The sequence below is a fragment of the Mercurialis annua genome, linkage group LG1-X, assembly GCF_937616625.2.
Source record: "Mercurialis annua linkage group LG1-X, ddMerAnnu1.2, whole genome shotgun sequence".
NCBI lineage: Eukaryota > Viridiplantae > Streptophyta > Magnoliopsida > Malpighiales > Euphorbiaceae > Mercurialis > Mercurialis annua.
The window spans coordinates 73,837,976-73,850,983 of record NC_065570.1 but is presented as its reverse complement, the minus strand read 5'-3'; the positions used below and the strand labels follow the sequence as shown (position 1 = coordinate 73,850,983).

Sequence of the window (13,008 nt, the reverse complement as noted above, 5' to 3'; positions counted from 1 at the left end):
CAAATTAAGAGTGTAAAGTGATACTTTCATTTGTTATGTATAATTGCAAATTGATAAGGACAAAAGGAAACGGCTGGTATAGTAAGAAGCCGAGTGTGCGTGTGTGTGAGTTGAAGGTACAGTGGAAATGAAGTGAAAGAGAAAGAAACGAGAAGAGGAGGTTGTGTGTTACGGAAATGAAGTACATCATCATATGAAGGAGTTACTCATTACATCTGCGTTTGCGTGTCCCTGCACTTTTCTGTTTTTGCACATAAGGTCTCTGCACTAAAATATCTATCATTAAATCCCTGCAATTTAACTTTCATCATCCCGTGGTCCCTCTGTCAAGGCGAGTGTTGACGCCGTTAATGCATTTTCAGTTTTCTTAATTTTATATCCCTGCACTTTTAATTTTTTAATGTTACGTCCCTGCACTTTTAAATGTTGAGATTATGTATAAATATGCATTAATTTTTAGTTTAATAAAACTAAATTTAAGTATAAAATATTAAAACTAATATTTTTTTAAAGGGTATGAATTTAACATATTTAAATAATAATAATGTCAAAAATTATATCTTTTAGCTATTATTTTATTGAAAATTTTATTCATTCTTACTGAATGTTTAATGTATTATTATTCATCTATAAATAAAAAAAATATAATTTATTTATTTATTTTATTACGTTGAAAATAAAAGTGAATTTAATTTTTATTTTAACAAATAAACATTAACTTAGAGAAATAAAACAAATTTTAATATTTTTTATTAAATAATTAAAATAATATACTATACCGATAAATTTTATTTTTTAAATAATATGATAACATTGCACTTAGAGGTGTAAACGGACGTTGATCTTGATATATGTCAATTTCAAAATTGAGTATGTTATATAAGCTTACAAGTTCGAGCTGTCTACTTCCATTTTTAAAGTAGACATATCAAGCGAAAGTCTGAATGAATTTCTAATTTCTTAATAATTTTTTATGTTACCTTTAATTTTTTTTAAACTAACTTTGAATATTTCTTGAGTAAGGGCCTCATTCACGAAATGTACTCTAATACTTAAATCATATTTATTTTGATAAAATGATCGTTAATATAATTTTAATAATCTTTAAATTATAAATTACTTAGCTTTAAATAAAAAATAAAATTAATTAATTTTTAATTATATTAAAAAATAAAAGTGAACTAGATTTTTTATTTTTAAAAGTAAATATTAACTAACATAAATAAAATTAATTTTAATATTTTTTATTAAATTATTAAAATGATATTTTATACCAATGATTTTTTTTAAATAATACATAACAACATCGCATTTACAGAAGTAAACTGACGTATTTTAAAGAAGAAAAAAAAAAGTAAACAGATGTCGATCCTCATATATGTCAATTTCGAATTTGAGTATGTTATATAAACTTACAAGACAAAACTGACTGCTCCATTTCTAATAAAAAAAATAAGAAAATAATAATATTTTTATTAATTTAAAAATATCTTTATTGTTAATTTAAACATTATAAAAAATTAATTAAATTGCATTAACATCTTATATTATTAATTAAAATTATATATTTTTTAAAATATATATATTAAAATAAATTTTTATATGAAAACAATTACAAGGACTTTGTTTATATAAAATTAAAGTGTAGGGACCTTATCTGTATAAATTAAAAGTGCAGGGACCTTATTTGTATATATCAAACTACAAAACTGAATATTAGTCTCATTAACGGTGCGTGTACTGCACGCGCTAACAGAATCTTAACAGAGGGACCTTAAGATGATGGAAGTTAAAGTGTAGGGATTTAATAATGGGGTACTTTAGTGCAGGGATCTTATATGCAAAAACAAAAAAATGCAGGGATACGCAGATGTATTAAGCCTATATTTTATGTATGTCTAATGATGCTAAAATTTCGAAACCTTTTTGATTTTTTTAAAAATCTATCCAAATTATTCAAATGTTGTAAATTTATTTAAATTTGTTAATATGCTGAAAATCTATCTAATTTTCAATAATTGATTTCTTGTATATATGTGACAATTGAATGTGTATTTTTTTTAAAAAAAATTAACTAAAATGCCACATGGTTTAAATAAAATAATTTTAAAAAATATTATATCGATTTTGGAAAATAGAATATATTTCCAACAATTTGACAAAATTTGAATAAATTTACAATTTTTGAAAAGCTTGAATAAATTTTTAAAAAGTTAAAAAGTTTGGGATTTTAGCACCATCAAGCCTTTAATGTACAAACATTGAACGATAAAATAACGTCATTTTACAAACCGAATCGATCCGAAAAATTTAAAATTTTAATTTTTCAAAATCTAAACCAAATTGGCTGGCTAATAATCACCCATGGTCCCTGAACTTTAGGGGTACGGGCACTAAACCCCCTGATGTCTAAAAACGGGCGCTAAACCCCCTAAACTTTTGTATCGGCGCTCATTATGGCCCTTTTGGACGAAAATACTCTTGGCGCCGTCTTTTCTGGTCAACTGACATTCTTAAAATAAAAAAAATATCTGACGGCGCCACATCATCTGATACGTCATCAAAAAATAATAAAAAAATTAAATACCCAAATACCCCAACTCAATCCAACCAACTCAATCCAATCCAGCTCAATCTAATCTAAATTATTCGGCCAACCTATCAACTGCCATCCTGATCACTCGACACCGCCGGAAAATTTTCCGGTCATCTTCCCCAAGTTAACGATGACCGGAAAATTTTCCGGTCATTTCCTCAAGAACAGATCAATGTGGAAGATGACCTGAATTTTTTTTTCGGCGGCGGTGGTCCGGTCGGTTGTTGGGTTAATCTTTTGATTTAGATTAGATTGGGTTGATTTTTTTGTTGTAGTTTTCTAAATTAAATTAGAGGTATTTTTGGGTGTTTGAAATTTTTAAGGTATTTTGCTGACGTGGCAGATGATGTGACAGTGTCAGATTTTTTTTAAGAATGTCAGTTGACCAGAAAATACGGTGTCAGGGGTATTTTGGTCATATTTGGGGCTTAGGGAGTTTAGTGAGCGCCGACACAAAATTTAAGGGGTTTAGCGCCTGTTTTTAAACATCAGGAGGTTTAGCGCCCGTACCATGAGCCATGGGTGATTATTAGCCAAATTGGCTAAATCAATTTGGTTCAATTCGAAAAAACGGTTCTTAATCAATTTTTGCACGCTCCTATTTGATGTTTGTTTTTTTGCCTATGTTCTTAATTTCAATGCAAACATAAAGATGCATTTTTTAGTACCATGTGGTTCTATTCCGGCACCATAGTTATCCTATATCTTCGGTTTCTACAAGAGTTGTAGGTAGATAAACTCCTAAAGCGTGTACATAATTTTTAGACCAAATTTCAAAATTTATGACCTAAATAGCGCCATTCAAGAGATCTCTTTAAACATATCAGTAGTGGAACTATTTAAAAGCAGTATATGCACTTTTAAAAATCCTTTTTTTTATCCATTTAACTTTAGAGTAATGACTTGTGATTAAACCTGTTTAATAGAGTCTTAATTAATATATATTATAAAAAATAATTTTAACGTCATATAATTTATTTATCCAAAATAATAATTTAGAGCATCATTTTTCTTTTTTTATTCAAAAATAATAGTAATGTCACCCCAATAATAGAATAATTAAAGTCAATATTAAAATTGAAAGGCGTATAATGTTTTTAAATTATTTTGACAATTTAGGCATTTTAAATTTTACTAGATAAAACATTCCCTTCACACAGGAGAGAGAAGGAGAGTGGGAAGGACGCGAGTTAGATGAGCGTTAAGATATAAATTTGAAGTCCATTATTAGGAGCTTTCTTGTTTTGTTGCTTTTCATAACTTTTGCTTTCTCTTCCCTCCCAAATTGTGTTTTTCTTTTTCTCCCTCTGACCTAACTGTCGAATGATCCCTCTCTCCCACACTCAACAGCCAGAGTTCTTGTTTGATTCTCGTCTAAACCATAGAAATTTTGAGAGAAGCAACAAAACAATCAGAAGAGATGAGTCCATCAAATCTGGCAGCGCAGTTTGGTGATACAACGTACACGAAGGTGTTTGTGGGGGGGTTGGCATGGGAGACGCACAAGGACACCATGAAGAAATACTTTGACCAGTTTGGCGAGATCTTGGAGGCTGCGGTCATCACTGATAAGGCCACCGCCAGATCCAAGGGCTACGGTTTCGTATGTGCTCTCTCTCTCTCTTTTTACTGAACAACACAGATGCTACTACTTGTTAGTACTAAAATTATTAGTATCTCCATTTAAAGGTAACCTTTCGAGACCCTGAAGCCGCCATGAGAGCCTGTGTTGATGCTGCTCCTGTGATTGACGGGAGAAGGGCTAACTGCAACCTTGCATCTCTGGGAGTTCAGAGATCTAAACCTTCTACTCCAAAGCATGGTATTCGTGTTTTTTATTTTGTAAAATTTTCCCTGTTTTTTTTTTGGATTTTGAATGAAATTGTAAAAGCAGGGGGAGGGAGAAACTTGAGGGTAATGAGGTCATATCACACAGCTTTTGCTTCACCATCCTTCCCTCAGGCTCAGTATGCCATCCAACAAGGCATTCCTTACAATGTTTATGGGTACAATACAATTGCTTATTCTCAATCTCAACCCGTATTCTATTTGTCTTCATCAAATTTCTAACTTCTTTTTCTCTCTTCTTTCAGCTACTCCCCGGACTACAGTTACCCCACGGTTTGTGCTCATTTCTACTCTCATCCAAATATGTTCATCAACTTAATTGATTCCCAAAAATATCTCTCCCAAATGATTTGAATTGAGTCAGATAATGAGCCACTAAATAGATGAATCCAAATTAAATGAAAATATTAATTTAACTCCAAAAACTAGTACAGTCAATAATTAACGGGTGTTGTTAAATACCGCCCTAATTTGTCTAATTACCGCATTAATTATTACAATTTCGACCTTTTACTAAAAACTGAAAAAAAAACACATTCTCTCAACCTATTCGAATCTCAAAAAACGCAATGACAGATAAGACTTCAAAATCATCGGAATATGAATATCAAGTACCGGAAACAAATTTCCCGGCTTCTCCTGAGGTATTTATTAAGTTTTTATCGTTTTTTTACGTTTTTTTTTTCGTTTTTTTTTCGGACTGTTCATCTTCTGGACATCACACGTCCGCCGCTGCTGCGGACGCGATCCGGACCCGTTCGGATCGCGTCTGCAGCAAAAAAATTTCAAAAATAAAATAAAATTCCTATTAAAAATCTACAAAAACTAAAAACGATTACTAACCGGTTGTTGTTGTCCACTTTTCCGGTTAAAATCCGACATTTGAGCTTGATATAATGATTGTTGTTCTTCAGATTTGAATAGAGTGGAGAGAGTTTGATTTTCAGTTTTTAGTTAAAGGATAGAAAGGTAATATTTAAGGCGGTATGTAGTTAAGTTCGGGCGGTATTTAGCAGTCCACATAATTAATATACATGGTGGATTTTTTTTTAATTATTAGAATTATTAATTTATTGAATACTTTATAAGATGTAATATTCAAATTGGTTTCCTAAAATTTTATTAATTATTAGAATTATTAATTTATTGAGTATTAATTATTAAAGAGTCTACTGTACTAACATTTTTATGAATGTAATTATTTTTTATGTTTTTCATAATGTATTTAATTCGATCACATGTGCGTTTGCCTTAAAATTTGTATCTAACTTTGAAATTATCATTCTACCTCAATTTAACTTGAAAATTATGATTTAAGATGATCCCTACCTATATAAAATAATTTGATCCAATCTGTTGGTTTCACCCAATTGCTACTTTGGCCTCCTAAAATGGAGAAATTCTTGTGTGAACTTAGTTCACCACGTGGGATTGTGAACCATCCATTAAATGTATGACACGTGGCGTAATTAATATGAACAACCAATTAAGTCTTACTATTAATTAAGAATTTCTCCCTAAAATGACATGCATTTTCAAGCTTATTTTTTTGAGACAAAATGTAAATTAATAGTAAGAGTAAGACTGAAAATTAAGTCTTACTATTAATAAAATTAATTCATAATTAAAGAAATCTTTTAATATTTCTAGAAGTGTATGTAATTATAGGCTATAGCTAACATGTGTATCTATTTAAAATTTAGGCTAAACCCATCTAGAGACCCTTGTACTATATCATTTTTATTCAAAAAGCCCTTGTACTATTTTTTTGTTTTTCAGGTCCCTGTACTTGGCAAAATTCCGATTTTTAGGTCCTTTTGAGGGACTGGAGGAACAAAAAAATTTGTAAGTAAAGGGACTGGAAAAAACCAAAAAAGGACCTAAAAATCAAAAATTATGTAAGTAGAGGGACTTGAATAACAAAAAAATAGTACAGGGGCTTTTTGAACAAAAATATTATAGTACAAGGGCCTCTAGATGGGTTTAGCCTAAAATTTATTCACTAGTCACCACTTTTATAATTTTTTGAAAAAATTAAACAATTTATATAATTTTTTTTTATTTCACCTAATGAAATTTTACTTTAATTTAACAACATTTAAATTGATAATTCATATATTTAAAAATAAATTTTGAATTTCTCATATTAAAAAATTACTCAACTTTATCAAGTTTTTAATTTATTTTAATTGACAGTGTTAACTTATAACTAATGATATTATAAAATTTCAGAAATTCCTTTTACAATAATAAACAAAATACTCATGGAAAATAAAATCAAATACAAAATGTTTACATTATATTTCTAATTTTTTACTTTCTCAACTCAAGCACTTGTGAGAAGCTTTTCCTACAACAACTTTGTTTTTTTCATCTATTTTATTAATTTCACCATTAGATGAAAGTGATACGAATTCATCCAATGGTGATAAGTGGACAAAGTAAGATTTACTTAAATGACAAAATAATTGTAGAAGCGCCCTTCGTGAGAAGGAAAGGAAACCTGGACTGGAAATATGTGGAATTATTAAGAAAAAGAAAAAGAAAATATGGTAATTAATAAGGCTCCCCGAAAATAGTGGAGAGCTTCATTAGTGTGTGCGTCAACTCCTAGTAGATATGGTGACTGAATTGTTTATGAAATGTGTGGTTCAGAGCTACTACAATGTGTATGGAGGGACAAATGCCCAATTTCCTATGTATGGAAGTGGACATAGTGGAATGCTGAGCGGTGCTTTTTACCCCTATCTCCAATTTGGAGAAGGAAACAGTGGGTACACTTCCGGCCAGAATTATGGTGTTCAGTACCCACACCCCCTCTTTCAGTATTCAGCTGCCAGTGGAGGGTATGCCCAGCACTATGGTACACCCTTTTCTCTCGCTCCTACTGCATCGTTGCAATCAGGTATGTATCTAAATCAACTCTCATTCGAAAAAAAAAATAAAAAATTCCAATATATTGAAAGGATTACTAACATCTTTGACAGTGTGTTTTGCTGTGCCACAGGCCTGACTGTAGCACTTCGTGCTCCGCCAATCCCTCATTGCTAGAGACAATACTTGATCGTATGTTTCGTTCGAGGTTCCAACGACCTTCGGCCTAACCATGGTTCTCTCTCTCCCTAGTTTACACAAGCCCCCTATAGGGGCTACATACAAAGATTTAGAGAGTCGTGTCATGCATCCTTTTCCCATTTGCATAGTATTTTTTTTCTTTGGAAGAAGGGTTCCTTTCAAAAAGAGAACCGATTCATCAACTCAAAGCTACCGGGCTAGTTTTGTGGGAATCAGTTAGCTGCAATCATTAGTCCCAGGAGGATGCTAATGAAATTGTTAACCATTTACATAGAAAGGCTAATCTGAAAATGGTTTGCATAAAAAGAAACTGTACATTCAGCCTCACAAAATGGCAAACCTAGAATTTGGAATAGCATTTTTGTTTTTTAGTATTTTCAAAATTGCTAATCCTTCAACAACAGACAAAGAGGCAGGTTTAGCAAAGTTAACTTCATGGCCGGGGCCTGGATGCCCCTCTGTTTCTGTGCATTGACATGTTAGCTAGTCTTGTGATTTTAGAGAGCTAGTAATCATGTCTCCGTAAACTGTTCTTTCTCTGCCTCTGTCTCTCTTATAAATCTTTTTGTTTACTGATTTTATTTCAAATCGTAATCATGCATACCTGTTTTATTGGTGACGACTTCTCTCAGGATAAGGGAAGAAAATTATACTGACTGTTTAGAAAATTCCTCTACTGTAAATTGAATCACGGCTGGGGAGTTTTAGGGTGCTGTAGTTAAAGAATGAATAGGGTGGTTAATTAGTAGTAGCTTAGTGGTTGCATCTGGGTTTTTACCCTTTTTATTTATTTTCTACATCAAAATGAGAGTTCACAAATGGATGTGGATCTCACTGCACAATGCATGAAACTCTTGGGAGATATTTTGGTTCCCTTGGGTTCTTCGACCATGGTTAGGACTTAGGTACGTTAATTTTCAACTCTCTCTCTTTACTTAATGGAACATTTTTACCTGGAGATGGATCAGGACAGAACAGTATACTGTTTCATTTATTTATTTATGTATGTAATGTATGTATGGTTTGTATTCTACCTAGGATATATAATATTTATTCTCTAACCACGGTGGTTGAGAATGGATTTTACATATAGATGCTTTAATTTCAAGCTTCTATTATATATTTTTACTTTATGCTCTTAATATTTGTTCAATGCATGACAATCAACAATATTAATGTTTTTGAATTTATCGATTCCTTTCTGTCTTTCCCATTTCACCTTTTGTTCATGAGAAAAAAAACCATGGCTGTTTAAATGGACAACCTGCAAGTTCTCGGCGGTCTGCACAGCATGTAGAGTTTTGAACTTAAGTGATAAATTGCTCCCTTAACTTGCCATGATTTGATCAAGGTCTAATTACTTAAAAAAACTCTACTTTAATTTTTTTTCGTTTATCCCTCCACCTTCATAAAAGATCATTTGTACCCATTTTTGGGTTTTTAGTTTTCATCCCTATCCAGCACAAGGGTATTGACAATTTAATAAATTAAATGATGAAACCATTAAAAACAACTAAATGGAGGGTTATATTATACTTTTTCTATTTTAAAAAATACAAATAAATCATTTAACTTTAAAAATGTTCAAATATATCCAAATAATTAATCAAATTTTAATATTTTATAAAAACATAAAAAAAATTAAAAACAATCTCCCTAGAACCAACCGGGAAGCCGCCGCTGCTCCCTCTCCGATGAGGAGTGGCAGCTTCTCGGTTGGTTTGGAAATTTTTTTTAATTAATAAAAATTAAATAGAATTTATTATTATTTTTAATTTTTTTTGAAGAGGATGGTAGTTTTGTATTATTAATAACATAATATCTAATTGGTATATAGGTTAAAAATAAAGGATTATTTTAAACTTTTTTTTCAGATGAAAAGAGTACAATGTAATATTTTTGGGTAGGGATGAAAACTAAAAACGTAAAATTGGATACAAATGACTTTTTTTATAAAGTTAGAATATAAACGAAAAAAAAAGTTCAAAGTGAGGTTTTTTAAGTAATTAAACCTTTGATCAATTAACACCAATTTTCCAACTAGCACAGTATGTTCTCACCAATAATATTTATTTATATAATTTCTAAACACATGAAAGATAATGAATGAAATTGATAATTTAAAAAATGTGAGAATTGCGAATTAATATAAAAAATGATTTTTTTTATGTAATTAACCTTTGAATTAACAATATGCGGTTTTAGAATTTGGAAGCAAATGGTACGCGTATCTCCAAAAAAAAAAATTAATATAAATAGGTCTAATTACTTAAAAACCACCCACCTTATAATTTTATTTCATTTATACCATGACCTAAGAAAATTTTCAATTGTACCCTATTTTCAATTTTTATGTTTCATCTCTACCCTAATTAGTTAAATTGACCTATTTTTTTTTTTAAAAAAAGGGTTTAAATTAGTCCTTCATTTTTAACATATATTATGATAAAACGTTAATGTTAATCATTTATGTATCTTGTTTTTCATATTTTCATCCTTAAATTAATTAAATTATCAAAAAAATTAATTTTAGGTACAAATGAAACATAAAAATCGAAAATAGGGTACAATTAAAATTTTTTCTAGGTTATGGTATAAATGAAAAAAAGTTACAAGGTGAGTGGTTTTTAAGTAATTATGCTATTTAAATACCGTTTGTTTTATTTCACTAAAATCAAGCTTTTAACTTCTTTCTAAAATCAAAATCTTATTTTGAGGGTGGAAAAGTGGTGATTCCATCTTTAATGTCACACGCTATGTAATATTTTGCACGTGATGGAGGGTTATGTCTCGAACTTCTCCAAAAATCCCGTATTTTGGAATCTTCCCGAACGTTCTAGAAACGTTATATCCCGGAATTCTCTAGAATATTCTAGAATCATTTAGAACGTTCTACAATCATCTAGAACACTTGAACATTTTAGAATCGTCTGTAATATTCTAGAACCCTCAGGATTCAGGAACACTCTAAACTGTCCTGGAACATTCTAGAAGTTTCTTTACAAGACTATCTGTAATTATCTAGAATCTAATCCGGAATTCTTTAGAACTTTCTAGAAAGTATTAGATGTAGTAGTTTCTAATATTGTATAAAATAATGTAGATAGTTTTAGAATGTAGAATATAAACCATTTGAGCAAATAGATCCTAACCATTCATTGAGGAAGTGGTAACTCTATAAATAGGCAAACCCCATTATTTGTAGCACATACATAAATCATTGTGGAGCTCTCTACTTGCTATCAATACAAACTTGTGTTATTCAAACTCTTATTGTCCCTGTTTGCTATTAAGTTATTTTCGTACTAAAATTTAAGGCTTACTTAGCATCTTCACTAGGAAGATCGCCTAGGTGCCGCGCGGGTTAGCATGTGAAATTCCTAACTCCGCGACAGTAAGCTGGAAATTCATCGTCCTCTTGTCTATTTTTTTTTAGTTTTTTTTTTAAAAAAATTGTCCCATTTTTTAAAATTTGTTGGGTTTTTTAATGGGGTTTGTATTGTAGTGTGTTTTGGCGATTGTAGTTAGAGTTGTTCGAGTCAATTCTTAATTTACTCAAGACCAATATCTGTTCGAGTTTCAGATTTAAATTTCTTGGCAAATTGAAGTTTTGATCCAATTATTAAAGTACATTTACAACGACACAAGTTAAAGATGGAACTTCTGAAGGTGTAAATAGTGCTCAAACACTCGAATTATCTGATTTATTAGCACCCAAAATTTCATTCTTAAATTCTATTTTCTTTTTTCGTTTTGATTAAAATTGATTAATTGTTCATGTATCTTTTGTATTTTATATTTTGTAACAATTAATTTACAATATACTTCAATGATTATCTTAATATATTATCTTTTGGCAAAAAATAAAACAGTTTGTGAATCTTTCTTATTTTTGTTGGTTAAAATTTATCGGCGAAACACATTAATTTCAATATACATGCAATTCAAAGATCAGAGATAGATATAAGACTGAATATGGGATCTTTTAGAGATTATATGTCTTAATTTTTAAAGGCAGAAAGTACAAAAAAACCCTCTAATTTTTCTCAAAAGTACATATCAGCCCTTTTACTTTATCTGGGCACAATTAAGCCCCCGTATTTTTAAAATTGAACAATTAAACTCTTATTATTTTAAAACCGAACAAATAAACCCTTTTAGTTTATTTTTGGGACACTTACCCCCTCAAATTTTTGGTAAATATTTTAAATATTAAAATTATTTTTAAATTTTTTTCCTATATGATTATGAGAGACATGTCAGCCATTAGTGAGTGTTTCTAATAATGTTGGATGAAAGAGGTTATTTGTTTTATTTGAAAACAAAGAGGGCTTAGTTATACAAAAAAAAAGTTAAAGGGTTGATTTGTACTGTTGTAAAAATTACGAGGTTTTTTTTATATCTTTTGCCATTTTTAAAACTTTATTATGATGGTTGTCTTTTTCTATGACAGTTACGTCTTGTCCTTTTCTATGAAAATTTAGTTTATCCTTTATTTAATGAATAATTGATGAGTCTTCTGTTAGACATTTAAAAATTAGACTCTTATTATAGTAGAAATATCGGCGAATAAGACTTTGCATCCTATTCTATATTAAATTATTAGGAACAGTTATGCCGTTCTTAAATTCTTATAATTAATCTTAATGAAAAATTATTTTTATGTCAAAAATAATAAATGCTCTCAAGGGACTAACCTCCATTTTGGAAAGGGTGATTTAGGAGAATACCTAAAAAAACTAAAATATTTGTAAATTTACCTCAAAAACTGAAAGTTTATAAGTGTACCTAAAAAAAAATTATTTTTTTACTCCGCAATTTATTTTTTTACTCCGTAGTTTCAAACGGTTTCAAATACAGTTTCTAATAGAGTTTCAAACGGTTTATTACGGTTTCATAAAAATAGAGTTTCAAACGGTTTCAAATACAGTTTCAAAAAACACAATTTCAAACTGTTTTATAAAAACGTTTCAAATAGAGTTTCAAACGGTTTCAAATAGAGTTTCTAATAGAGTTTCAAACGGTTTCATAAAAATAGAGTTTCAAACGGTTTCAAATACAGTTTCTAATAGAGTTTCAAATGGTTTATAACATAGTATTTTTAAAAAACTTTGACATCTTTGAAACCGTTTATAATACAGTTTCAAACAGTTTAAAAAAAACGGAGTATTTTTACAAAATTTTTCAGAGTAAAAAAATAAATTTCGGAGTAAAAAAATAAATTTTTCAAAAAAAAGGTAGACAAATAATTTTTAAAAAACGGAGTATTTTTGCAAATATTTTGAAAAACGGAGTATTTTCTGCAAATTCCTCTTTTGGAAAAAAAGAAAGAATTGAAGGCCCGAAATAATAATCCAAAAAGAGACAAAGTACATAAATTTGACTACTAGCTTGGATAGCTAAGACATCTCTAAGTGTATTAAGAGGTTATGAGTTCGAACAACGCCTCCGTAATTGAGACTATAAAGAGTCGACTACCATCTAAAAAA

The 13,008-nt window shown here is 29.9% G+C and overlaps 1 protein-coding gene across 3 annotated transcripts; it reads left to right on the top strand.

Annotated features, from left to right (window-relative positions):
- The first annotated feature begins 3,836 nt into the window (after positions 1-3,836).
- LOC126654002 (probable RNA-binding protein ARP1) lies at positions 3,837-8,661 on the top strand. Of its 3 annotated transcripts, none has more exons than XM_050348010.2 (6): positions 3,837-4,199; positions 4,286-4,418; positions 4,488-4,602; positions 4,690-4,717; positions 7,100-7,349; positions 7,452-8,661. In XM_050348010.2, exons 1-6 carry the CDS (start codon positions 4,017-4,019, stop codon positions 7,493-7,495), a joined length of 753 nt encoding a protein of 250 aa, XP_050203967.1. In that variant the 5' UTR covers positions 3,837-4,016; the 3' UTR covers positions 7,496-8,661. The 3 variants fall into 3 exon arrangements, with proteins under 3 accessions (XP_050203967.1, XP_050203989.1, XP_050203978.1); XM_050348032.2 differs by having other exon boundaries at positions 3,838-4,199; positions 7,432-8,661; XM_050348021.2 differs by having other exon boundaries at positions 3,840-4,199; positions 4,491-4,602.
- Positions 8,662-13,008: the final 4,347 nt, after the last annotated feature.